This window comes from Oryctolagus cuniculus, chromosome 10 (genome assembly GCF_051225735.1).
Source record: "Oryctolagus cuniculus isolate XC-2025 breed Fujian yellow rabbit chromosome 10, ASM5122573v1, whole genome shotgun sequence".
NCBI classification, from domain to species: domain Eukaryota; kingdom Metazoa; phylum Chordata; class Mammalia; order Lagomorpha; family Leporidae; genus Oryctolagus; species Oryctolagus cuniculus.
In genome coordinates this window covers 99,536,428-99,563,220 of record NC_142876.1, presented here as the reverse complement: position 1 = coordinate 99,563,220, position 26,793 = coordinate 99,536,428, and the positions used below count along the sequence as shown (strand labels likewise).

General features: G+C 47.5%; 1 protein-coding gene and 1 pseudogene across 14 annotated transcripts in view; one reads left to right on the top strand and one right to left on the bottom strand.

Annotated features, from left to right (window-relative positions):
* Window positions 1–26,793, top strand: part of DOCK3 (dedicator of cytokinesis 3) — a 507,250-nt gene that overhangs the window by 461,785 nt on the left and 18,672 nt on the right. For 12 of the 14 annotated variants that reach the window (XM_051852373.3, XM_051852369.3, XM_051852371.3 and 9 more), the window contains 13 exons: window positions 2,454–2,480; window positions 2,613–2,708; window positions 5,894–5,954; window positions 6,446–6,539; window positions 8,733–8,881; window positions 14,736–14,822; window positions 16,091–16,195; window positions 20,329–20,470; window positions 21,801–21,967; window positions 22,120–22,206; window positions 22,640–22,819; window positions 23,417–23,500; window positions 23,605–23,721. In XM_051852373.3, the coding sequence (XP_051708333.1) occupies window positions 2,454–2,480; window positions 2,613–2,708; window positions 5,894–5,954; window positions 6,446–6,539; window positions 8,733–8,881; window positions 14,736–14,822; window positions 16,091–16,195; window positions 20,329–20,470; window positions 21,801–21,967; window positions 22,120–22,206; window positions 22,640–22,819; window positions 23,417–23,500; window positions 23,605–23,721 (1,396 nt within the window). The remainder of the gene's footprint in view (window positions 1–2,453; window positions 2,481–2,612; window positions 2,709–5,893; window positions 5,955–6,445; window positions 6,540–8,732; window positions 8,882–14,735; window positions 14,823–16,090; window positions 16,196–20,328; window positions 20,471–21,800; window positions 21,968–22,119; window positions 22,207–22,639; window positions 22,820–23,416; window positions 23,501–23,604; window positions 23,722–26,793) is intronic. The other 2 variants (XM_051852367.3, XM_008260712.5) reach the window with 1 other exon arrangement.
* On the bottom strand, window positions 3,714–3,814 carry LOC127492571 (small nucleolar RNA U13; annotated as a pseudogene).

Sequence of the window (26,793 nt, the reverse complement as noted above, 5' to 3'; positions counted from 1 at the left end):
GGACACAATCAGTTTTGGGCCTAGAGCTAGGATTTCTGGGAGGGAAAACAAATCTTCCTTTGAAAGATTTTCCTGTATTTTCCCTGCTTGGTAAGATATTACAGCCAGCTTGAAAAACATTACAGGAAGCTCTTGAACAAGTCATCTCCTCTCCAGGACTGTTTCCCCTTTTGTGAACTGAGGTGATTGTGCTAAATGATATTGAGGTTCTCCCAACTCCACCATTCCATGATTTCTTTCTTGAGCTTATGAAAGTAGGGAGACCTTCCAGGACTTGCCATGGGGCTACGACCAGAGGAGGACTTCAAGGGAACTGTTGCCTCCCAAGCAGAGAGTGATGTTGCTGTTTTGTCTTCCTAAAAAAATCAAAGCATAGACATTTACAACTCTGGAGTACCATCCCATCTCACTCGTCATTTCTAGCTCTGAGAGTTTTTGTTTCTTTTAGTATCACTTTGAAAACAAAACAAACCTTTAATTCATTTTTTCTGTGTGTTTGCTTAGAACTTCAGTGTGTACAACATGTATTAACACTTCTTGTTTTATACTCACAAAACATCTGTGGGGTGGGCAGGGTGAAGATCATCCTCCTTCCCACTCTTGAGATGATGAAATTGGGCACAGGGAAGTGCTTGTGAGCCCTCAGTAACGTGACCAGTAAGAAGCAGCTTTGGAAGAAAGATCCAGATCTTCCGGTGTCAAGAGGGGAGAATCTCTCTGCTATATCATGCCCATTTTATTCCTTGATGAGTTATGAGATAAAATGTAAACTTATTGAAATTTAAATAATTACAATTTGTGAAAATGAATCTATCGTTCAGTATATGTATTTTAGCTGAAAATGCCTCTAATTGAAACAAGGCAGAGAAATCTCTCCCTTGACCACTAACAAATGATTTTACTGCAAAAGAAGTTCAAAAATAACCCACAATTACTATTTATATGACCAAATATTATTCATAAACTCTTCTGATTTCCCAATTTGTGCTTTAGGAAGATGTTTGTAGGTATGCCTTAAAAAAGTGAAGGGTGGTTGTTCAGCCTAGGGGTTAAGATGGCCTCATCTCACATCACAGTACCAGAGTGTAGTTCCCAGCTCCAACTCCTGATCCCAGCTTCCTGTTAATGTAGACCCTGGGAGGCAGCAGTGATGGCTAAAGTAACTGAGAATTCCTGGAACCTCATAACAGATCTGTCTTGCCTTCATGGTTCCTGTAGGCCCTGTCCCAGGCCTTGCAGGCATTTGGGGATGAAAGTGCCTTTTTTGTATGGTCTCCCTCCCTCTCTTCCCCTCTCCCCCTCTCTCCCTCTCCCTCCCTCTCCTCCCTCACTCCCTCTCTCTCTTTCCCTCTGTGTGTGCATGTGTCTTTCTCTCTCCCCCTCCCTCTCTCACCTCTCATTCCCTCCACCTCTCAAATAAATGATTAAATAAAACTTTTTAAATTTTAAGTGAATTATGAGCTAATTAGTTTAGAATAGATTCAATTAAGCAAAATTGAACAAGCTTATTTTTTTTGTAGGACTTCTCAAAGCCTTTAATGTGCAAGAGGGTGTGAAAAATCTCCAAAATGAAGGTTTCCCATGATGTAGGCTCAAAGAACACCTCTGCCAGGCATTTAGTATAGCAGAGTTCTTTAGAATACAGTTTGAAAAATGCTTGTACAGTGGCTTTATCCACACTACATGAAGGCCAGGGTCAGTGGTCTTACCTGGTCTTGCCTTCTGTCTAAGCGCATAAGTCACATGGGAAGCCTCTTTCACAGAAGCCCTGGCCCAGGAGCTTGCTTGTGCATGGTGACAGTTGTTGTCATAGCAGTAGTATCAGCAGCAGCCCTGCTGTCGGTTTGAGTCCCTAGTTCAGGGCACTCAACTAGGCCTGTCTCTCTCCAGCTGACTCTCATGACCTTAAAGATCAAGAAACAGTACATAAAGTGTTCAGGAGTAAGTTGTGTGGAGTGAGATTTGGATCTGGGCTCATTACTAGAGCAAGCACAAAGAATTTAGTTCATTGTCCACCTATAGCATAGCAGAGGGTCTCAGAAGCCTGGATTTTTAGAGAAGCCAGAAGCTCTCCAAAGGTCTCAGGAGCATCCCTGCCAGTGGGGATGGCTAGGTACAGCTCCTGGATATAGTCACTCACCCTCAGGCTGGTGGGAATCTTTCTCTTGGTTTACTTAAAAAGATTAGTTTGCATGTTTGTTGAGGGTGGCTCTGGGTAGTGATAGGAGCAGTCAGCTGTCTGGCAAAACCAGGCTTATCCCTCGGTGGGCTCTACACAGCTGCATCTTCAGAACAGACTTCAGGACATACACATAAGGAGTCTGAAGCTTTTAACTGCTTCCTCAACTCTGCCTCAGTGGTTTCCATAGCAGCTTGTACAGGGAAATGGGAGATGTGTTTGTTGCTGTCAGTTCAGTAACCTCCTTGTCTTTACTTTCTGCTGCATGGAGTAGAACCCAGCTGTTTGGGCCCTACCCCAGGTAAGACTGTAGTGTGGTAAGTCTGCTGTCTCCAGACCCATCACAGTCCCCAAGGGCTCTCAGACCTCATTGTTGTGTCCAGGAAAGGCTCACAAATTATGGGGTTTTTTCTCTCTTCCCCTCTACCCATAGCCTACTGGAAAAGGTTGAACAGGAAACATGGCGTGAAACTGGCATTTCCTTTGTGACCTCAGTCACCCGCCTCATGGAACGCCTTCTCGACTACAGGTATTTTCTCAGACACCTACCTGACATCTTCATCTTCACTGGTCAGGATTCTCTTTCCAGCAAGGGCATTCCCTGACTAAAACAGATGATGTGCCTTTCTTAAGGAAAACTGTTCTGTTGTTGGATGTCCTCACTAGTCATTAAGATGACCAAGAACAAGAAAAGAGAGAGAGCCTTCTCCCAGGGAAGGCTAAGGCTTTCTAAGACTGCTGTACTCCATGTCCTAAGATATTGGCACATGCATCCCTAGGAAGCATCCTGGGGACATTCAGCCATCTGGCTTTCCAACCAGAAAAGTCAAGGCTCGGGAGAATGGGCATAGCAGTTCAGGAAGAGGAAAGCCATCTCCAGAGTAAGGAAGGAAACTAGATGATATTTAGTGCATCTGCATGGCAGCTGAGCATGGAAATGTCACAGAAGTATAACCCAGGAGGACTTTCAGTTGGCTTTTCCAAGGATTGGTGTTTTCACTTTTCCATGCCTAATTCTTTCCTGAAGTCAGTTTATTTCTGTTCCCTGTTCCTGGCCATGAGCAGATTAGAGAAAAGCACCTGTGAGCACAGAGATCTTTATGTTACGTTTGTTCAGTCTTCAGAATCCATGTGGAATTAGAGATTTTTCACGAAAGCTTGTCTTCTCAGTCATATGACTTTTAAATTATTCTAAGAGTAACAATAAAACTCCCACTTAAGTTTAATTATTCTTTCTGCAAAGAGTACGTTTTGGAAGCCTAGAGAAAGGTACTGAAGAATGATAAATAAAAACCAGCTCCCAGCAATAGTTGTCTCCTCTGTGTTGTAAAGTGTACAGACACTAAGGAGGCACATATTCAACCCATGCATCAGGAAATGAAGGCATTTGGGCCACTTCCAATCACTGCTAAAGTAGAGTAAAAGGTGTTGCTGTACAGAAGACCCAGGTGTCCAGAGCACAGTTCCTGAGCAGTGTGCTTACACCTCAAACACACCCCTTTCTCTTTTTTTTCTTTTCTTTTTTTTTTTTTCATGTTGGACGGGTCATGTGAGGCGTCGTAACAAGGTTTAGAGGGAGGCACATCTCACACAGCCGTGTGATCAACCCAATCATCATGCTTAGAACAAGCCCCTTTCTATCATACAGCTGTACTTTTGAAAGCTTTGGCTCATTCTTTCTGAGCCTTACAACATCAAAGCTGGCTTTCTGGGGACCCCTTTTATAGCAGAGGACTCTTGTTTGCATCAGGTCCTCAGCCTCCCCTGCACCTACCATTAAGGAGGCTTTACCAAGTCAGGAGCATAATTGGCTGGATGATGACCATTTATCACATTTTTGCCTCACTTGACAGAAGAGAGCTAGCTCCTTGAATATAGGAGCTTGTCCTTATCTTCTGAACCCTGTATGTGAGCTAACCCCTGGCAGGTGCACAGTAAATGATGATTGATGAGATGGACTTGCTGAGAAAGCCATGCAGGAATAAAGGAAATCTTTATTTAGTTCCATGAGAGCTGTTAAGAAATACTTGTTGGAAGTATAGAAATACATATATTGATTATAGAAATAATCAATAGATTGCATTCCACAGTCTCATCCTAAATATGAGACTAAATTTTATTTTAGCAAAAAATGACAATCAGAGGAGTACTTCTTCAACTTTTGTGTTAGTGTCTTTAACTTTTATGTGAATCCCAAACCTTCCATGTCAGATTTTAGAGACCTACGTCATTGTTATCAACTATTTGCTAGTAGGGTCAGAGTGAAGAGTATGTCTTGGTTTTGTTTCAGGGAGAAGCAGAGAGAACTCTTTTTGTCAGATGGCCATCAAAAGGCTCAGAGACTAGACTCAGGGTTTCTCATTCCTAGCTGTGCTGCTCCTCACTGGGTCCTGTCCCTGTCCCTGAAACAAAACCAAGACACTGTCCACCCTGACCCTACTAGTCCTCGAACAAACCTGCAGCTTTCCCCCACAGCTGCTAACACACAAAAGCACAAGAAACTAGATCTTCGGGGCTGGTGCCGTGGCTCACTTGGTTAATCCTCCGCCTGCGGCGCCGGCATCCCATATGGGCACCGGATTCTAGTCCCGGTTGCTCCTCTTCCAGTCCAGCTCTCTGCTGTGGCCCAAGAAGGCAGTGGAGAATGGCGCAAGTGCTTGGGTTCCTGCACCCACATGGGAAACCAGGAGGAAGCACCTGGCTCCTAGCTTCAGATTGGCACAGCGCTGGCGGTAGTGCCCATTTGGGGGGTGAACCAACGGAAGGAAGACCTTTCTCTCTGTCTCTCTGTCTCTCACTGTCTAACTCTTATCTGTCAAACAAACAAAGATAAGAAAAGAAACTAGATCTTCTCCAAAACAGTATGGAGTCCCATGGAAGGAGACACAGTGAAAAGACTAGACTCTGACTGACTGTGAATAGGACACTTCTTATGAGATTCACCAGTCTGGTTCTCTTTCTCCTTCATCTCATTGTGCTGGGCCTTTGGCTCTTCCCAGAGGAGCTTGGCTTAGGCTAGCCTCCTCTCCCTTGGTAAGGATCCAGGCTCAGTATACCTATTGTCCTGTTTCTCACAGGCCAGCCATGATCCCCTCCAATACCCAGACCCTACTGGGGACAAATATAGCCCAGCCCTGGCTGAAGCTGTCTGTGAATAAGAAAGAACTAGACCTGCTACTCCCAGTGAGAGATGGTTCCAAAGACTAGTGCACAGGAAGGAGCCTACAGGGAGAAATGCCACTTGGATGGTGAGCATGCCAGCTATGCCATCATTGCTGTGGTCATAGGATCCTGTATCTAGATTCCTGGAGCAGAGAGTCTTGGCTTCTGCTGAACGCTTTCCCAGAAAATGAAACCTGCCATTTAGGGAGAACTCTGTGCCTTCCTTGAGGGAAGTTCCTTGGGAACTTGAGGGTTTGGCTTTCCATTTTATGACACACCCTTCTATGCCAAAGACAATGATAGGTGTCAGTTAATGCCCTGATACAGCATCTGGCTCTGTACTCTGCCTCCAAAACAGGGCCAGTTGAACATGGATCTTTGAGTCCAACACTCAGAGCACACAGTACAGTCCTCATCTCTGAAAGCACTCCCTGCTGTAGGGCATCCTAAACTGGAGTTTGTCTATACTAACATCAGTGACACTGCAGTTCTGTGTATTGTCCCAGGGCGCCACTTCATGTCATTGGTGTTCATCTGTGCTCTCCTTTCCAGGGACTGCATGAAAGGAGAAGAAACAGAGAATAAGAAGATTGGCTGCACTGTTAACCTGATGGTGAGAGTCTGCCTATTGGGATAGTTTCTGACCTATACTGTGATTTACTTGACCTTCTACAATTTATGTGTGCAATAAGGGTTTGAGGCAGGACATCAACTCTTACTTGTATCTCGGAGGCCTGATCCTCACCAGCAATATTTCCAATTGGGAAAGGACTGATATGAGCTTTTCTTTGGGCAGAACTCTAGCCTGGCTTCTTGCCAATGCCCTGCCAATCCTGAGCTACCCTGATTCACAACCTGCCTTGATCCTCAATCTGCCCTTCCACTTTCACACTACTCAGAGCCATGATATACCTGCCTGTATTTTCACTCCAACAGTCCTTTCTGGCTGGCCCTGTCTTTCTGGTACTGGTTGCCTCCAGAGTCCACCCTCCCCCTCCTACCCAACACATCCAGGGCTTTGGCTGGCTACCTGGAGCTCAGGTATGGCCTCCCCATGTGGCAGATGCTCTCATATTTATTTGTGTTTCCTTTTCTCCCTTAAAGAACTTCTACAAATCTGAGATTAACAAAGAAGAGATGTATATCCGCTATATCCATAAGCTTTGTGATATGCATTTGCAGGCTGAAAACTACACAGGTGAGTGAGGAGAAATGAGAGCTGCATCTGCCCTTAGGTAGCAGAGGAAGTCTCCAGATAGGGGTGCCTGTCAGCTCTCAGCAGAGTGTTGGGGCCTTTCCCCCAGCTCCCTTGTGGCATGTGGTACAGAGCAAGCAGAAGAACTTTCTCTTGTGCCTTCATGCCATGTCCTCCACTGTCCACCCCTCTGAGACCTTAAGGGTGACCCCCAAATTCTGGTGCATCAGGTTTTAAAGTGTCCTGTCCTCATGAACAGAGCTTTTCTTAGGGCCTTCAAATCCAGAGTCAAGTGATAGCACTAGAAAGGAATATCCCCCTTACCCTTGGACTTCCAGAACTCACTGACAGGTCCACCTTGAAATCTAGACTCTTCCCTTATCACTGCACAGCAGCCCCACATTGAGCTCCCAGTTTAGAATGTACAGAGTTCATCTGACTTCTTGACAGGCCAGTCAGGGGCTCTTTCATGTATCTATAGTTTAATCCATTACTAAGGCCTTTCTATCCAGAACAAATTTTAAAACATTTCAGAATGCGTGTCATACTCAGTTTACTGAGAGCCACACTGAATCAAGAGAGTATATGTGTGATGCATGTGTGTTCTTTCTAATCACTTTGTGCCATAGTTCACCCAAAACACACATCTTCTTGGCTGTGATGACCAGGTACTATTTCTTGGCCCTTAGGGTACAGGACTTGAATTTGTGTGACCTAACAGGAAATTCAAGCTATCTTAATTTGCAGCTATGACTAGAACTGGATAGATTGGCAGAAACAGAGAATCTGCCATCTTTATCTGTAGATATTATGGAGGGTTTGGCATACATGGTACCTCTAATGATAGTACAACTTGACAAGAATTAAATCTAAAGTGACTGAGCTGGATCTGCCATTCTCTGTAGCCACTTGCACACCTATGATGCCAACAATCATTTGAGAGAGTAGAGAAGAAAAAGACTTTGATAAGCTCTATTTATCTGTAGAGGCATTTGCTAAAGCTTAGGAGGTCTGGGCCATGACTGAGAGGCTGAGTCAGGGATTTGGATAGAGAAAAGAGTTAAGCCTTGTCTTTGGTGGCTCCAGTATCTGCAAAGAATACGGACAGGGAAAACAATATTTTACATTATTTCCAAAATTCCAAAGGAAGGTCGTGAGTGCCACAGAGAGAAAAGGCTCCTCTGTCGTCTGAGGGAAAAAGTTTCCCAGATTCAGATCCCACAAGGAGTGTGTATCCCTGCCCAAGAGGTTCCAGTGGCAAGGTCACAGACAAGCCAGGATGAGGACCCTAGAGAACTGCACAGACAAGCCTGGATGAAACAAAAAGCGGGGCACAAAATGATTAGAAATGAGATTCTTCATAGTCATGGGTAACAGGTTTGAGTAGGGCCTTGAAAGCCAGGCAGAAGCTAGAACAAATTAGCTTGCCAGTAGGAGGTTCCCACTAAAGTGACCAAAAGGAAGAGAGCACTCTGTAATGAGGATCCTGAGCAGTGGCTGCCCCTCAGTGTGACTTATCTCCTGGCATTCAGGGAGCCACACTACTTAACTGTGTTTTTGCATCACCTTCTCTTAACTGTTCCACAAGTAAAGTGTTGCTAGGCCTCCATTCAGAGTTCAGTACCAGTTTAGTTTCCTCCAGGAATGGAGCCTCTGCTCCAGGCCCAACAACAATACAATTTGATCTTATTAGAAACTTAAGAGATGAAGAGAAAGGGTCTTTCCCAGGGCCATGCTGAGGACAGAAAATGGAGCTGAAGATGACGAGAGTAGCTAAGGGAGGGCTGAGGGAAGCTTCGGTCAGTGCTTATCCCAAGTGCCATTTCTGAGAAAGTTGGAAGGGAAGTTGTATCAGTTGAACAAAAAGGTACCTAAGAACTCTGTCTGACATGTCAGTGTCTCCCAAAGCAAGGCAGTCTGTGCACAAACTCTGCTTGCTGAGCCATTTTTTATTTTTTATCTGGAGCCCTAAGCAGGTGACCAGGCCATGGGAGGAAGGTGTCTACGAGGATCTTTGACTCCTTCAATGCCATGGACGAGGGTTGTTGGTTTGCTAGGCAATCTTACTGCCTAATCTTTGATATCCAGTATTCCTGACCCGAGCTGCACTTGCCTTGTCCTGGCATGTGTTCAGCACAGTCCCCTGGTACCAGGCTACTCCTGGGCCCTGAGAGGAAGCTGCCTATCCCCCCACAGAGGCTGCATTCACTCTGCTCCTCTACTGTGAGCTGCTGCAGTGGGAGGACCGACCACTGCGGGAATTCCTCCACTACCCATCTCAGACAGAATGGCAGCGGAAAGAGGGACTGTGCCGGAAGATCATCCACTACTTCAACAAAGGCAAGGTAGGTGTCATTAGGCAAGCCTTTTAGCCTTCAGCTTTTGCTGTAATGCACACATGACATCTTGACACTATAGGGTTGGTAGCAACTGCACAGGGTAGTGAGTAGGGTGGTCAGTGGGTGGGTACCCTTGTGCATATCAGGTTTATTTTCTCTGGAGAACAAAATAGCTAAGTTCTGTGGCTTGGAAGGCAGTCTTTTCCAGGTTGCAGGTGTATGAGAAAACCCCATATACCAGCTTTGCAGTCTGTAAATGCTAATGCTCCTACAGCAGAGACTACTGGAACTCCATTTGAATTTATCAGATCTACTTAAAGAATTGATGTGGCTTTCTATTCTGCTGCCATAGAAAATTTGAGGGGTGGGTAAAACTGAACAGATTTTATTCATGGCCAAAGGAGGCCTGTACCACCTTGTACTGGTACATTTCTTATCTTGGATTTCCCTTCCCTACTACACAGCCTGGCCTCCTTGTATTGAGGTTACTCTTCATCAACCTTGATTCTATGGGGTTGGCAGCATTGTCAGTGCTGGTTCAGTCTTTCTAGGGGCTTCCTGACCACCCTCCTCCCATCTCTGGGAGAGCTCTGAGTGGTGCCCTATGACCACTGACCATTGAGTGTGGCCCTTGCAATGACTGGAAGGCTGGGTATATAACTTGCTGAAGCCATTCTCTCATAACTCAGCTTTGACCATATTTTGAAAAATTGAAGTAGTGGGGGCGGTGTAACCCTTTCAAATAAATAAAAAATAAATCAGCCGGCGCCGCGGCTCACTAGGCTAATCCTCCGCCTTGCGGTGCCAGCATACCGGGTTCTAGTCCGGTCGGGGCGCCGGATTCTGTCCCGGTTGCCCCTCTTCCAGGTCATCTCTCTGCTGTGGCCCGGGAGTGCAGTGGAGGATGGCCCAAGTGCTTGGGCCCTGCACCCCATGGGAGACCAGGAGAAGCACCTGGCTCCTGCCATCGGATCAGCGCAGTGCGCCGGCCACAGCGCGCTGGCCGCGGCAGCCATTGGAGGGTGAACCAACGGCAAAGGAAGGCCTTTCTCTGTCTCTCTCTCTCTCACTGTCCACTCTGCCTGTCCAAAAAAAAAAAAAAAATCATTTAAGGTGAAAAAAATGGAAGTAGGATCATTCAAAGAACTGTAGTTGCTGAGCCCCTTACTCAAATAAATAGAAATTGGAGGGTTTTTTAATGAGTTTTTTCATCATTAAAAAGAAATATTTAAACATGAATGATTTTTGCCCATAAATCAGAAGCGTTATTCATTTTGCATAACATGAGACTGCTTTGTTAAAATATCCACTGAGAAAACATTTACCCTTGAAGAGAATGCACCAGTAAGTAAGAAACCATTTCAAAACCACAGTTCTCTATAACCTGGCCCGCAAGGAAGGTCTGTACTCGGTGTCAGCCAGCCCATGTAACTGATCCACAGTCCTAGGCCTGAGCCTACTTTGCTGCTAGTAAAGGCCTGACCTAGGGCCCCTCATTGGCACAATTTTAGACCTGTCTTTCTGGCATCTAGCTGACTGGATGCCCAGAAAGCCCACCAAACAGCACAAGCATGGTGTGAGCGTTCATCAGCATGGAGTGGAGATTTATCCAGATCCAATTCTTACATGCTCTCTACTGTTCTATATGTTTGAAAATTCCTGTGTTAAAATGTTTAATTAGTACTAAGTAAACATCAGGCACACCAATGACTCCCAGTCTATCCAGCAGAAAGAAAACTCTGTATTAAAAGGAAAAGAAGGCCGGCGCCGCGGCTCACTAGGCTAATCCTCCGCCTAGCGGCGCCGGCACACCGGGTTCTAGTCCCGGTCGGGGCGCCGGATTCTGTCCCGGTTGCCCCTCTTCCAGGCCAGCCCTCTGCTGTGGCCAGGGAGTGCAGTGGAGGATGGCCCAGGTGCTTGGGCCCTGCACCCCATGGGAGACCAGGAAAAGCACCTGGCTCCTGGCTCCTGCCATCGGATCAGCGCGGTGTGCCGGCCGCAGCGCGCCGGCCGCGGCGGCCATTGGAGGGTGAACCAACGGCAAAAGGAAGACCTTTCTCTCTGTCTCTCTCTCTCTCATTGTCCACTCTGCCTGTCACAAAAAAAAAAAAAAAAGGAAAAGAAAGGGGTCAACATTATGGGATAGTGGGTAAAGCTGCCACCTGGAATGTAACATGCCACATGGGTGCCAGTTTGTATCCAGGTTCCTCCACTTCCAATCCAGCTACCTGCTAATGGCCTGGGAAAAGCACAGGAAGAAGGCCCAAGTACTTGGGCCCCTGCCACCCATGTGAGAGACCCAGAAGAAGCTCCTGGCTCCTTGCTTCCACTTGGCCTAGCCCCAGCCATTGTGGTCATTTGAGGAGCGAACCAGTGGATGGAAGATCCCTCTCTGTCTTTCCCTCTGTAACTCTTTCAAATAGAAACAAATACATGTTTTTTAAAAAAAGTAAAATAAAAGGAGGAAATAGACAATAGTGCCTGTTAGTGAAGGCCACTGCAGCTTTCCTCAGGCACCTGTGGGATACATCTGTCATGATAATGGGTCACTCCATAGTGGTAGCCTGGGAACCCACTAGACAAGGATCAGCTGAATCCTAACTTAAGGTTCAAAACTTCCCTCAAAGGAAATTTTCAGACCCAGCACCAAGTCCCTGGGTGCCCACCTTCTTAGTTTCCATATTTCTTTCTTAGCTTAAATGATCTTAATTTAAAGGTCCATGTTTCTTTCATTAACTCATTAAATAAATACCAAGTATATGCTTAGCATTGTTCTAGGCTTTGAGAATGAAGTATATAAACAGGATTTCTAGCTTCATGCAGATTATCATCTAATCAAGGTTAATACAAGAAGAGCAAAATTTTTAAAAGATTTGTTTATTTATTTGAAAAGGAGAGTTAGAGTGACAGAAAGAGAGAGAAAATCTTTTATCCGCAGATTCACTCCCCAAATGGCCACAATGGCCAGGGTTGGGCCAGGGCAAAACTAGGAGATTGGAACTCCATCTAGGTCTCCCACTTAGATGCAGGGACCCAAAGACTTGAGCCATCTTCCACTGCTTTCCCGGGTGCATTAGCAGAGAGCTGGATCAGAAGTAGACCAGCTAGGACTTGAACCAGCACCCATATAGGATTCTAGCATTGCAGACAGCTACTTAATCCACAGCACCACAACGCCAGCCCTAATATTTCTTTTTTAAGTAATATAACTTCAGGGAACAGGCATTTTGCCAAGTGGTTAAGATGCTAGTATCCCACACTGGAGTAGTGAGATTTACTTCCTGAATCTGACTCCTGACTCTAGCTTCCTACCAGTGCAGACTTGGGGAGGTGACAGTGATGGTTCACAAAGGAGACCTGGATTGTATTCCTAACTCCCAGCTTCAAGCCCAGACCCCTGCCATTGTATATACTTGGGCAATAAATCAATGAATGGAAGTGTTTTCTCTCACTCGCTCTAACAAAGAAAAAACTTATTTAAAATTTTTTTAAAGATTTATTTATTTATTTGAAAGAGTTACAGAGAGGCAGAGGGAGAGACAGAGAGAGATCTTCCATCCACTGGTTCACTCCCCAAATGGCCGCAATGGCCAGAGCTGGGCCTATCCAAATCCAGGAGCCAGGAGCATCTTCTGGGTCTCCCACACGGGTGCAGGAGTCCAAAGACTTGGGCCATCTTCTACTGCTTTCCCAGGCCATAGCAGAGAGCTATATCAGAAGTAGAGTAGGGCTGGTGCTGTGGCTCACTTGGTCAATCCTCTGCCCATGGCGCCAGGTTCTAATCCCGATTGCTCCTCTTCCAGTCCAGCTCTCTGCTGTGGCCCGGGAGGGCAGTGGAGGATGGTCCAAGTGCTTGGGCCCCTGCACCCACATGGGAAACCAGGAAGAAGCACCTGGCTCTTGGCTTCGGATCGGCACAGCACCAGCCATAGTGGCCATTTGGGGAGTGAACAAAAGAAAGGAAGACCTTTCTCTCTCTCTCTCTCTCTCTCTCTCTCACTGTCTGTAACTCTACCTGTCAAAAAAAATAAGCAGCTGGGATTCGAACCAGAACCCATATGGGATGCTGACACTGCAGGCAGTATCTTTACCCATGACGCCGCAGAGCTGACCCCGATTTTAAAATTTTTAATTAGGGGGCCAGCGCTGTGGCACAGCGGGTTAACACCCTGGCCTGAAGAGCCGGCATCCCATATGGGATGGGCGCCAGTTTGAGACCTGGCTCCACTTCCAATCCAGCTCTCTGCTATGGCCTGGAAAGGCAGTGGAGGATGGCCCAAGTCCTTAGGCCCCTGAGCCCACATGGGAGACCTGGAAGAAGCTCCTGGCTCCTGGCTTTGGATCGGTACAGCTCCAGCCATTGTGGCCGACTGGGGAGTGAACCATCGGATGGAAGACCTCTCTCTCTCTCTCTCTCTCTCTCTCTCTGCCTCTCCTTTCTCTGTGTAACTCTGTCTTTCAAATAGGTAAATAAATATTTTTTTTTGACAGGCAGAGTTAAACAGTGAGAGAGAGAGACAGAGAGAAAGGTCTTTCTTTTCCATTGGTTCACCCTTCAAATGGCCGCTCCGACTGGCACGCTGCAGCCAGCACGCTGCGCTGATCTGAAGCCAGGAGCCAGGTGCTTCCTCCTGGTCTCCCATGCAGGTGCAGGGCCCAAGCACTTGGGCCATCCTCCACTGCCTTCCCGGGCTACAGCAAAGAGCTGGACTGGAAGAGGAGCAACCAGGACTAGTACCCAGCGCCCCAACCGGGACTAGAACCCGGGATGCCAGCACCGCAGGCGGAAGATTAGCCAAGTGAGCTGCGGTGCCGGCTGGTAAATAAATCTTAAAAAAAAAATGTTTTTAGGCCAGCGCCGCAGCTCACTAGGCTAATCCTCCGCCTTGCGGCGCCGGCACACCGGGTTCTAGTCCCGGTCGGGGCGCCAGATTCTGTCCCAGTTGCCCCTCTTCCAGGCCAGCTCTCTGCTGTGGCCAGGGAGTGCAGTGGAGGATGGCCCAAGTCCTTGGGCCCTGCACCCCATGGGAGACCAGGAGAAGTACTTGGCTCCTGCCATCGGATCAGCGCAGTGCGCCGGCCACAGTGCGCCAGCTGCGGTGGCCATTGGAGGGTGAACCAACAGCAAAAGGAAGACGTTTCTCTCTGTCTCTCTCTCTCTCACTGTCCACTCTGCCTGTCAAAAAAATGTTTTTAATTGGACAGCTTCAGAGGAACAAACAGTAATGGAGGGGCCAGCGCTGTGGTGTAGCAAGTAAGACTGTCACCCGCAGTGCCGGCATCCCATACGGGCACCAGTTCAAGTCCCCACTGTTCCACTTCCAATGCATCTTTTTTGCTATACCCTGGGAAAGTACCTGTGCCTGAGTGGGAGACCCAGAAGAAGCCCCTGGTTCTTGGCTTTGTATCGGTACAGCTCTGGCCCTTGCAGTCAATTGAGTGAACCAGCGGGTGAAAGACCTCCCTCTCTCTCTCTCTCTCTCTCTCTCTCTTTCTCTGCCTCTCCTCTCTCTGCGTAACTCTGACTTTCAAATAAATAAATGGATCTAAAAAAAAAAAAAAAGACTTCTGTTCACCAAAAAAAAAAAAAAAAAAAACCAGCAATGGACAGGGATGTACTTGTCCTTGACAAGGTAGTTGAGGAAGGCCTCTTGGAGGTGAAGACATTTGAGCAGAGACCCAAAAACCTTGCTTGGGCTAGAAAGCCACCAAGCTGTGTGCTGGAGGCATATGTTCTTTGTGACATATGAGTTGAAGCTACAGGAAGTCTTTTGTTGTAACCTCCGATATGTTTGATGTACGTATGGGCCATTCTGGGATTGCCTGAGGTGCTGAAATCCTGTTCCTATTTCTGATGCAGAGCTGGGAGTTTGGGATCCCACTGTGCAGGGAGCTGGCATGTCAGTATGAGAGCCTCTACGACTATCAGAGCCTCAGCTGGATTCGGGTGAGCTTGGCCCCTTTCCTGACCCCAGCCCTAACTAGAGGTGCCCAGGACCCTCTGGGCATCAATTCTAGTGAACATTCACCAGGTGCCCAACATTTAATTTATTGCTGTACAGAAGCATGACACTTGTATTCTGACTGAGGAACCAAAACACATACCTGACAAATGATTGTACAATCTGGACCCCAGGGGCCGCTGGTGCCTGGGGAGGGGAGAAGCCAGCATAGGCAGAATAGGATGGGAGTTCCAAAGGGGAAGTGGCAATTCAACCTCATAGTTTTGTTTAATGCTGGTTTGTTTAAGGATTCTTTCTCTAAAAGCTTTGTTAAGAGTTTTCCCCACTTTGGCTTGTAGTCACTTTTAAGTACCTGTTCTTACTCCCTTCTTGAAGCAAAATATTCAGAGTCTGCACCAAATGTTTCCTGCTTTCTGGTCCTGAGTTCTGAACCAAAGTAGCAGTTGATTTCCTCAGCTAAAAGAGGCCAGCAGTCTCATCTCATCTTCCCCGCACCCTCGTCTTAATGGTACCTTTGTCTCCTTTGTTCCTTGATCTAGATTGGGGCTTTGGTATGGTCCTTTACCAGCAGCCCTTGACTGGTTCTTAAAAGTCACTGCTCCCTAAGCAGGCTGGCTTGACTGAATACATCAGAGCCATCTTGCCAGAAAAATCAGTCCTTTTTTTCGAATGCAAAGCTGGGTGGGCCAAAACTAAAATGCTTACCAACTTGGTAATGACAGACACCACATGTATTGATTACCTTTCCAAGTTTAATATATAAGCTGAAACCAGTGCCAATGATGCTTGCAGCTGATCCTTCCTCACTATGGTTGTTAGCATCTTTAATCAGGTGATTGACAAACAAGAGTGGATGAATTGTACTTGATGAAATGGCACTAAGAATTGCAGCTCTAAGTAAGGGATCAACCCGTGGAGTGAGTGTCAGTTAAAACCAGAACCCTGGGTATAAAAGGTAATAAAATGTGTGTCCCTCACATGCAGGAAGCCCATGTCTCCATGGGACAGATATATCCCCTGGAAGAACATTGAGGGCAACTGCAGGGGCTGCAGAGAGTAAGCCTGTCCCCAGCCCACCATCAGACAGCTGTGGAGAAGGACTTCTTCTGGCATGATGCAACTCCATGGAGAGAAGCTAGCCATGGCTAGGGACTCACTTCATCCTTACCCAGATTGAGTTGCCTAGGAGAATTTGCTCTGGCACAAGAAGCAGTTAAGCCACCCTGAAGGCAGTTATTTTTCTGGTTCACAGAAAATGGAGGCCAGCTACTATGACAACATTATGGAGCAGCAGCGCCTGGAGCCTGAGTTCTTTCGTGTTGGCTTCTACGGCAGGAAGTTTCCTTTCTTCCTTCGGGTGAGTCCATTCAGAGGGTCACAAGCACTTGTACTTTATATACATAATTCACTTAAAACTTGTACTTTTTTGTCTGTTCTACTGAATACTTCTTTCCAAAAAACTAACTAGTCAACAAAAGGCTTTTAGCTAACAGCTCCAGACTCTGTTTTAGTCTACTGTCTTATTCTGTAACTACCACAAATGAGTGAATGTGGTTTTCCTACCAAATCAACAAAGTTCCTTTAGGGAGTATCCAGCCTGTAGGAATTGCCCATAGGTAACTTCCTGCTTCTGCCTTTAATGCCTGGACCTCCCATTCCACTCCTCTCTGCCAGCAGGGCACTGGGCAGCCCTGACCTTAGCAGTAGCCTAGCTTCCTGGAGTCTCTCAGCTAGGATGGGGTTCTCCCCTCTTGGCTGCACTGGAGCTAGCACAGCCAGGATGGAGAACTGCAGTTTGAGAACACTAGGGAGACAGTCCACTTAGTTCCCCAGGGCCCTGCAAGAGCTGCCAAGCATTAAGCCTAGATATGGAAGGCTTCTTCTAGCAGCCAGTTCTCTGATCCAGGATGACAACAGCATTCCAGAAGGCTGGGTGGAATGTAAGCAGTGTGGAAGAGATGACTGCGTATAGACTTGCTGGCATTGTTGAGCAATTGTTATTTTCTAATTTATTCTATATAACCCATGAGCCCCATGAGTAGTCAGCCTGGGCTTGCAGGCTATTCCCCAGAGATTTGTTGTTCTCAGATGACCTAAACGAAACTGTCCAGATGAATAGGCCCTGGAGCTAAAGCTAAGACCAGCTCTGATTGTTCCAGATTCCAGTATCTCATTAAAGTTCAGTATCCACAAATCTCAGTGAGCAGCTAAGAAAGTTCATAGGTTTGTTCATAGCACTGATATGTTTGGGATCCTGTCTTACTGGAGAAGTTGCTTTAGTCTACTGGACTTCATACCCTAAAAACAAAATTCAGTCTGCTAGCAACAAAGCCCAGGATAATCGCGTTTCAAATGTAAGATGGGTCAACTTGCGCTTTTCCTGGACAGTAATCATTTTAGGCTAAAAGGAAAAATGATCTGTGTGGGAACTGGTAACAACAGGGCAGCAAGTTCATCCTGCCTGGTTGAGATCCCCAGAAGGCTCCACTCTGTTCCAGAGAAGTATTCTTAGTGACAGAATGGGAGTGAGCAGAGAAGCATTCTTAGGAGGACCTTCACTTGTAGTGACCCCCCTCCCTGACACTTTGGTAGTAGCTTAGTTGCTGCCCCTTCAGCATGCCTCATTTTACAATAGTAGGGGGTGGAGGTCAGCAAAAGAGGTGGCAGGGATTACTCAAGAAGTGAAACCAAAAGCATCTCCAGAAAGTTCTGTAACAAACTGAATGTCCAGATGTGGCTTCAAGGGCTCTTGTAAAGAAAGGAGAATAGCAAAGGGTGTTAGGAAGTGCTACTCATCAATTCATCCCCGTCTCCATATAGAGACAAGTCTCTGTGGGCTGTGATTCATGCATACAAGTTTTCCTAGCCTTTCCTTCCTTCAGTTGCTGAGTTCGTCTGTAGGAAATGGAATAAGTCCCAATGGAAGTGCTGTTTTTGATTGTAGATGGTGAAGACAAAGTAAAAGCCTGTTTTGTCTTGTCTGGGGACGTTGGGGCTCCTGCCTAAATGAACAAATATGAGGCCAGCAGCAAGCCTCAGCACTGTGTGCCGTCTTCCTCTACTCCTTCACCACCCATGAACACAGTCCATTTATTACTTTAGCTCTGTCAGCTTGGTTTCTCTGGACCATCTGCCTGCCTTGCCTCACAAATGTGATTACTGATCTTCAAGGAGAGCGGAAAACACTCAGCCCTCCCTTCTTGGGGGATTTGTATTTCCCTTCATTTCACCCGTGAACAGACCCTGGTGAGAGTTTTCCATACTTGAGTGAAAATGAAAGATCAATTCTTATACAGTTAGCCAACTGCAGATTGAAAATACGAGGAAAAGACAGGTCTGTACTGAACGTGTACAGATATTTTTCTTGTCATTATTCCCTAAATAATTTAGTATAGCCACTGTTTATAAAGCATTTATATTGTATTAGGTAGTATAAGTAATCTAGAGAAGATGTGAAATATACAGGAGGATGACCTAAATTGTATATGAATACTACACCATTTTATATAAGGTACTTGAGCATCTACAGTTTGTGGTGTCCACAGGGGTCCTAGGTTCAACCTATGCGGGTACTGACAGACAGCTGTACTTTCTTTGCTGGTTCTGTTTATCAAGTAAGAGACTTAGAAATGTCTCTGTCCTTTGATGTTAGTCTGGCCAACCTTTTCCTCCTGACCTTGACTTCCCCTCTGGTATTGCCCTTCTGATTCATCTGGACACACGGCCCAGCCTTAGCTGAGTTCTCTCATAGTAAGAGAAGAATTAAAAAGGCGACAGAAATCTGTTTTGAGCAGCTTGATGTCTTCCATCAAGGCTGTAATCATCCCTGTCTGAGAAGCATATGGCTGGCCCGTATGGCCTCTCTCTTCCTCTGAAGACATGTTGGGAAGGAGCTGCCAATGCCTGGCACCTCTTTGGTGAAATGGGTCTGATAGTCTGAAGACTGTGTCCCTAGTTGGTTTCAAAGGAAACCAGCCTTCCACTCCTGACCTCGCTGTGGGGTCAGCAACACAGCAGGGGTTTGGCTGGGCGGGGTGGGAGGGGGGGTGGGGGGGAGTGCCTTGTCCACAAAGAGAAAACTAAGACCTAACACAAACCAAATATAATATAACATAAGATTGTAAAAAATGTGATGTTGACTTGTTCTGCTAACACATTTGCAAAGAAATTTACTGTCAAAGGTGCTTACCATCACTGAATACTTACTGGGCGTTAGGCAATGTTTAGACTGTTTCTTACAGCTGATAAAAGTGATCCTTCAAAAGCACATGCCTAGTTACCCCACCCCTATTACAAATTCTTTGGTGGCTCCCATAGCAATTGTCCCTTGAAAACATGCTGGGGTCTTCAGCCACCATTTCACAAGTTGTCCACACACACAAACCTTTCCTTTTCTTGTCTTGACTGTTGTTGCCCTGGTCGTCACTGTACCTACTTCATTATCCTTTCCTACTCCTCCCTACTAGACTAATCTGTGTGGGCCTTTCAGGACTATTTTTTAAGCAAGATGTTTCTTTTTTTTTTTTTTAAGATTTATTTTGTTTATTTGAAAGACAAAATTACAGAGAGAGGTAGAGACAGAGAGAAAGGTCTTCCATCCTCTGGTTCACTCCTATCAAAAGCCAGGAGCCAGGAGCTTCCTTTGGGTCTCCCATGTGGGTGCAGGGACCCAAGCACTTGGGCCATCTTCTACTGCTTTCCCAGGCCACAGCAGAGAGCTGGATCAGAAGAGGAGCAGCTGGGACGAGAAGCAGCACCCATATGGGATGCTGGTGCTTCAGGCCAGGGCTTTAACACGCTGCGCCACAGCGCCAGCCCCAGCAAGATGTTTCTAAAATTCTATCCCCCACCTTGCTTCCCTTTGTGGGTAAGGTATCTAAGCATCCTGTAGCCTGTACATCACCCCCAGGACTGCATACCACAATGCAGTTCTGTCTCCATCTGTCCCTCTTCCTCCTTGACTGTCATCCCCTTTAAGACAGGGACTCAGCATTATGCCCCATGCCTGAGGGCCTGGTGCAAAAGAGACTTCCTGGGGCTGACACTGTTGCATAGCAGGTAGGATTGCCGCCTGTGGTGCCGGCATCTCATGTGGGCACCAGTTCGAATCCCAGCTGCTCCACTTCCGATCCAGCTGTCTGCTATGGCCTAGGAAAGCAGTGGAAGGTGGCCCAAGTCCTTGGGCCCCTGCACCCATGTGGGAGACCCAGAAGAAGCTCCTGACTCCTGGCTTCAGATCAGCATAGCTTTGGCCGTTGCAGCCAATTGGAGAGTGAACCAGCAGATGGAAGACCATTCTCTCTCTCTGTCTGCCTCTCCTCTCTGTGTGTAACTCTTTCAAATAAATAAATAAATCTTAAAAAAAAAAAGAAGAAGAAGAAGAAGAAAAGACTTCCTGGGATATATTTGTAGGATGATTAACTACTGACTACAAAGTTAAGGTGGGGGACTTCAGATGAAGCATGGAGTGTGCTTTCATGTTTGTGGCAGAACAAAGAATACGTGTGTCGTGGCCATGACTACGAGAGGCTGGAGGCCTTCCAACAGCGGATGCTCAGCGAGTTCCCGCAGGCCGTCGCCATGCAGCACCCCAACCATCCTGACGACGCCATCCTACAGTGCGATGCCCAGTGTATCTTTCGACACTTGACTGGGGGGAGGGAGGCTGGGCCCTGGGAGGTGAGTCCCGCTCAGTCAGCTGCCCCTGGCCCCTTCACAGGCCAGGTTACCCCTAGTCCTGAACCTGTGTGCGTTCTTAGCACTGAATCCACACCTAGCAAGATACTCCTGCCTCCCAGAGGAAACAGTGGCATGCACTTACCCATGGGTGGCTTGTGGGTACCCCTAAGCAAGACTTCAATGGAGGCCGGCGCCATGGCTCAATAGGCTAATCCTCCGCCTTGCGTCGCTGGCACACCGGGTTCTAGTCCTGGTCGGGGTGCCGGATTCTGTCCCAGTTGCCCCTCTTCCAAGCCAGCTCCCTGCTGTGGCCCAGGAGTGCAGTGGAGGATGGCCTTGGGCCCTGCACCCCATGGGAGACCAGGATAAGCACCTGGCTCCTGCCTTCAGATCAGCGCGGTGCTCCGGCCGCGGCAGCCATTGGAGGGTGAACCAATGGCAAAGGAAGACCTTTCTCTCTGTCTCTCTCTCTCTCACTGTCCACTCTGCCTGTCAAAAAAAAAAAAAAAAAAAGACTTCAGAGGAGCCTTTATCCCTCAGGCTGACTGCTACCCAGCTTAGTCCTCCCTGCCCTATAAGGGGCCTGCCCAGCAAGTCAGGAGTAATCACTGTGCAGGATGGACCAGGGCTCTTGTCACAGGGATACCACCTGTGCTGTGTTCTGCTCCATTCCCTTGTGCACTGTGACTGCCCCTCGTCTTCGTCAGAGATCCAGACACGCAGGGAGCAGAAGGAAATAGAAGTGCCTGTGGTTTCTTGGCACATGGGAATTGAATGCTTATATGGGCCTGCCCTTCACCCTCCCTCGCCATGACCATAGCCACTAAGACTGTGGCAAACTTGTTCCAGAGAGGGGAGGGCAAGCAGACTCCAAGCTGTTTTCTTTCCACCAGTACTTCAAATAGTATTAAAAGTTGTTTTGCAGTAAATATAGTTTATGTCAAGGGAGTGGGAGGCAAACCCAGGACCTTGTAACCTTCTCTCACCCCTGTGGAGTGGGGATCTACTCTTTTTTTTTTCCCTTCTTTCTTAAAGGGCACCAGAGAACACTTGGCTGGGTGCTCAAGAGGCTCACCACTGGAGCAGAGAGGGAAAGAGGCAGAGAGATATTTACTAATCGAGCGTGGGCCTGATTTGCCCCCTTTGAGATGCTGCTGCCTCTGTCTCTGTTTCCAGTAGAGATCAGGCTAGTGTGCTCTTCTCTCCTTGAGGAGATGACAGGGGTCAGCAGTTCAGGTGCATTGCTTTGGCGTGCCTGGGTTTCCCCTTCACTTCCTGCCCAGACTTGCAGATCTATGCAGTGACGCCCATTCCAGATTATGTGGATGTTCTGCAGATGGATAGGGTCCCGGATCGCGTCAAGAGCTTCTATCGCGTCAACAATGTGAGGAAGTTCCGGTACGACAGGCCTTTTCATAAAGGCCCCAAGGACAAGGAGAATGAATTCAAGGTGAACAAATCTAGGAAAGCAGGGGCAGAGCTCACAGCAAGCCCAGGGGAAAGCACACTTTTTTGGGTTCTTGTCACTGTTACACCCCTAGGGTAGGTAGGGTGTGGCAAAACTTGCCTAACTGCCTACACTTGCCTGTGCCCTCCTTGCAGAGCCTGTGGATTGAACGCACCACACTGACTTTGACCCACAGCTTGCCTGGCATCTCTCGATGGTTCGAAGTGGAGAGGAGAGAACTGGTGAGACATGACTCAGACAGGGCTGTGCGTCACACTGCTCCCTCGGCCCTAGCTCTGGGGACCTTTCTCTAAGGACTAATGAAAGAGCATTTCAGCCACTTGCCTGCCCTAGGCTCCCCCAGGTCAATCCTGTGCTAGGAGCTGTGTACTGCCCTTATCAATGCACACAGTACCCCTAGACCACAACTATTTTTAAGGTCCCGTTTTACAGATAAGAAAACCATTCAGGAAGCTGGAGCACTCTGATTTCAAAACTAGTGCTCTTCAATATTTGCTGTGCTTCCAAGTGCCTGTAAATCAGAAAGGAAAAATAGAAAGCGTCAAGGGGTCTGAAGTCCCTAGAAGCAAGAAAGTGGAATCAACATCAGAAGTCTTAGATCCCTGCTCTCAGGAACGTGATGAGTCCTGGATGACACTGTGCTGTGTGCCCCAGGTGGAGGTGAGCCCTCTGGAGAATGCCATCCAAGTGGTTGAGAATAAGAACCAGGAGCTGCGGGCCCTGATCAGCCAGTATCAGCACAAGCAGGTGCATGGCAACATCAACCTGCTCAGCATGTGCCTGAATGGTGTCATTGATGCAGCTGTTAATGGAGGCATCGCACGCTACCAGGAGGTGAGCGGGGCCCCTAACCAAAACCATGCAAGTGCTTGGATGGAGAGATGCTGTGCAGGCTCCTCCTCTTAGGATTGCAGTGTCCATGGACAGCCTTCCCAGCTAACCATCTCCTTGCTAAGCTAACTTGGGATGGCCCTGGGGTGAAACCCCCAACTCCTCCTTATTCCTGTGGACAACTCCCTAGTAGGCCCTTTCTTCATTTTTGTTCTTTGAACTCTGATAAATGGGTAATCCATCTGATTAGGAAAGGATGTTAAATGGCCTCCAAGAGGCATCCTAAAGCCCAGCCCTATATGAGAAACAAGTTGTCAGCTGGCTAAGAGGCTGGGCTCTGGTCCCAGGACACCAACCCTGCTGTCCTATGCAGGCTGTTCAGGCTCTGTGAGACGTGGCCACCTTCAGTCATTCTCAGACACTAAAAACATCTCTGAATACCAGATGTTCAAACAGGCTAGGGGGGAGATGCTAGTGTGGGTACCCATGAAGAAGCAGCCTGGCTGCCTTTTAGGTGGCACCTTTGGACTCAGACCTCCTGGGGGGGGCATCTAAGTAGTAGTCCTAGGAAGTGTTCCTGATTTACCTTTTCCTGCACAGGCCTTCTTTGATAAAGATTACATAACCAAGCATCCAGGAGATGCTGAGAAGATCACCCAGCTCAAGGAGCTCATGCAGGAGCAGGTATGGTTTGCAGGGCTTGGAGGTTAGTGGCCTGTGCAACGTGTCAGTAATTCTCAGGGGCTGCTCCCTGGTTGATAGAGTGGCCTTGTTTGTCCCCCTTATAGGTCCATGTCCTTGGAGTTGGGCTAGCAGTTCATGAGAAGTTCGTACACCCAGAAATGCGGCCTTTGCATAAGAAGCTGATTGATCAATTCCAAATGATGCGGGCCAGTCTCTACCATGTAAGCTGATCCACGTCTTGCTCCTGCTGCAGAACCAGGTGTCATTTCCTCTAGACCTGTGCCACAAGCCAGAGGAAAGTGGAGGGAAGAAGCTATCCCTACCACGGAGATAGGTGCTTAGGATCCTCTGTCTCACTCTCCCAAAGGAGGAGTCAGATTCAAGGGCAAAGAAAAGTTTTTTGGGTACCATGATAGTGAGTAGAGGTTTTAATTATATTGAAGAAAAGAGCTAAAGTATATGGCCCACCTGTAGGGAGATATTTTTCATCCCAAGAGTCTCAAGAGGTAAGATGTGGCCTGAGCCAACACTCTCCTCATCTCCCTTCTCCTCTCCTCTCCCTCCCTCCACTCTTTTTCTTCTCCTTACCTTTCCACTGTAACTTCCTTTTCTCTGTCCTCCCCCTCCTCCTGTCAGTTTCCTCCATGTCTGGTGACCCAGGCTTACATCTGGCAAAACCTAGTACTTTCATGCTGACTATTTTTATTTTTTTTTAAGATTTGTTTTATTTATTTGAAAGACATAGTTAGAGAGAGAGGTAGAGACAGAGAGAGAGGTCTTCCATCTGCTGGTTTACTCCCTAAATGGCTGCAGTGGCCAGAGCTGAGCTGATCCACAGTCAGAAGCCAGAAGCTTCTTCCAGGTTTCCCACATGGGCACAAGGGCCCAAGGACTTTGGATCAGAAGTAGAGCAGCCAGGACTCAAACCGGTGACCATATGGGATGCCGGTGCTTCAGGCCAGGGGTTTAACCCGCTATACCTCAGCACCGACCCCCTTTGATGACTGCTCTTAAAGGTGTTTTTCAGGTTCTGTGTCGCTCCCCCTCTTCGTGGAGGAGCAACACTAAACCCTGCCTAGGCTTCATATCCGAGTCACGGCACCATTATGTCGCTCCCCCTCTTCGTGGAGGAACGACACAAGACCCTGCGCTGTTCTTTCGTCTGCTCGGCCCTCCCCGGGTTTGCTGCTGGTTCTTCCCGGGTTGGCTACTATCCCTTCCACCTCCGTGGAAGGGCAGTTCCCCCTGGCCACATTCCCCACTTCCGCAGGGGAGCGGCACACCGCCGGCCGGCTCTCTGGGGGGCTGCACAGGTGTTCCTTCAGATGTTCCCCTTAGATGTTCCTGGTGCATGTTGTCTCTCTCCTCCTTTATAGTCCTCCTCCGCCAATCCTAACTCAGCTGCCCACACGCCGAGTACGCTGCTCTCCAATCAGGAGAAAGTCCTACAGTTTATTGATTGAACTGGAGGCAGCTGTGCAGAAGCTGTTTACTTCTCTCCCAGCGCCATATTGTGGGAGAGCAGATGCATAGAATAAGTCTTAATTCCAGTAACTTAGTCCAGTCCGGATTGCTCCCCACAGTTCTGGAGTTAGACCAGGCCCTAGAACAGGATAAGGAAACTTTCTCTGCCAAGAACCATTTGGATATTATAACATCATTTGCAGGCCCTGAAAAATCATCAACTGCTATAGATTTATTAAATTTCAAGTCCCATCTGAAACTGGCTTGACAGGACTCGACCAAATGATTTCACAGCCTTAAATGACCCACCAGCTGGACATTCCCCAACTCTGAGATCTCCCTAACTCTGTCCTGGCTCCTTAGCCTACACGCAGGATTTGGCCCAAAGATTGGTGTATAAAAGGAGGGCCTGTATTCCAGCACTCGTTTTCCTTGGCAGGTGTTACAGGGAATCCAGGCTGACTGAGAATAAGGTTTAATGGGCCCTGAGCCCTGTATTCACCTACCCTCACTACATTTTCAAGAATGGGCTGACTCTGAATGTTCTCTAGAGAAGCCTTCCTTCTAAATGTTCTAGCTCCCAGACCTCAAGGGATACAAACCCAATTATCTGCTGCTACCCAGCACCCAAGCCTAGTTCTCTTATTACCCAGAACTACTGGGTAAATGTGGCTGGGAAGGTAGGAAGTAGAGCTGTTCAATACTGGGCCAGGATGCCATAGACAAGAAGCTCCTCTTTAGGAGATGACAGCTGGCTACAGAAGCCCCGGGGAATTTATTAGCATTTTGTTACTTTAGCTAAAATACCTGAAAGGAGATTTTGGAAAAGAAGAGGTTTATTTCAGTTTACAGTTTGGCAGTTACAGTTCAGGATTTGTAGGCTCTGTAGTGTGGCATCTGTAGAGACTGGTCATGGCTGGTACAGAAGAATGGACACATGGTAAGCAGAAAGCAGAGAGCACTAGTGAAATCTGGACTATGAAATAACCAGTCCTCTCTCAAGAAACACCCTCTGAGGGCACACTCCTGACTGAAAGAAAGACTTTCCACTGGCCCTACCTCTCAGACACCATGATTAGATCAAATATTTATCCTTAATTCCTCAACCATTAGTATTGAAACATTGGAGTTTAAACATCTGTATGAGTTCTGGGGAGCAAGTCCTACTCAACCAATAGCAAGGTTTGTCTCCGTAGACTCAGTGGTTGTGACCACTTAATGCTGAGCAATTTTATTTGTGGATACTGTGGATTGTGGCCATCTCAGTCTTTCCAGGCTCCCAATTTAAGTCACAGCCTGTTCCTGTACAAGAGCAGACAGCAGGAAAAGCAAAAAATGGGAGGAAAAGCTTGTCATAGTCTGAGACACATTTTACAGACAAAAGCCCACAAAACCTGAAATACTTCCTTTTTGTCATGATTTCCCTATGCTATCTTATGATGAAACTTACAGAGAAGGTCTTTCTCCCTTAAAATGTTGGTGTCCATTTAATAAAGAACTTGGGTAGTGTCGCTGAATCCGAAGGGTACAGACCATCACTCTCATTGCACCATGTCCTCTGCTGACTTGGCTACCCTCTGCTGTGTGAAGACTTCCCCATCACAGCAGGTGGTCCAGGCAGGCACGATCCTGGCCACCGAGGAGGTCCTCTGCCATGACAGCAGTCAGGTAACTGCAGCAAAAAGCACAAAGTGCACACCCACATATGTTAAGGTCTCTAGAAACGCGCTGCAGCTCCCTGCATGCTCTGGAAGAAGAGGGTGGAAAATCTGCTGCTGCTTCAGGCAGAGCTCAGAAACACTCTCAGTGGATGTAGGGCCCCTGAAAGC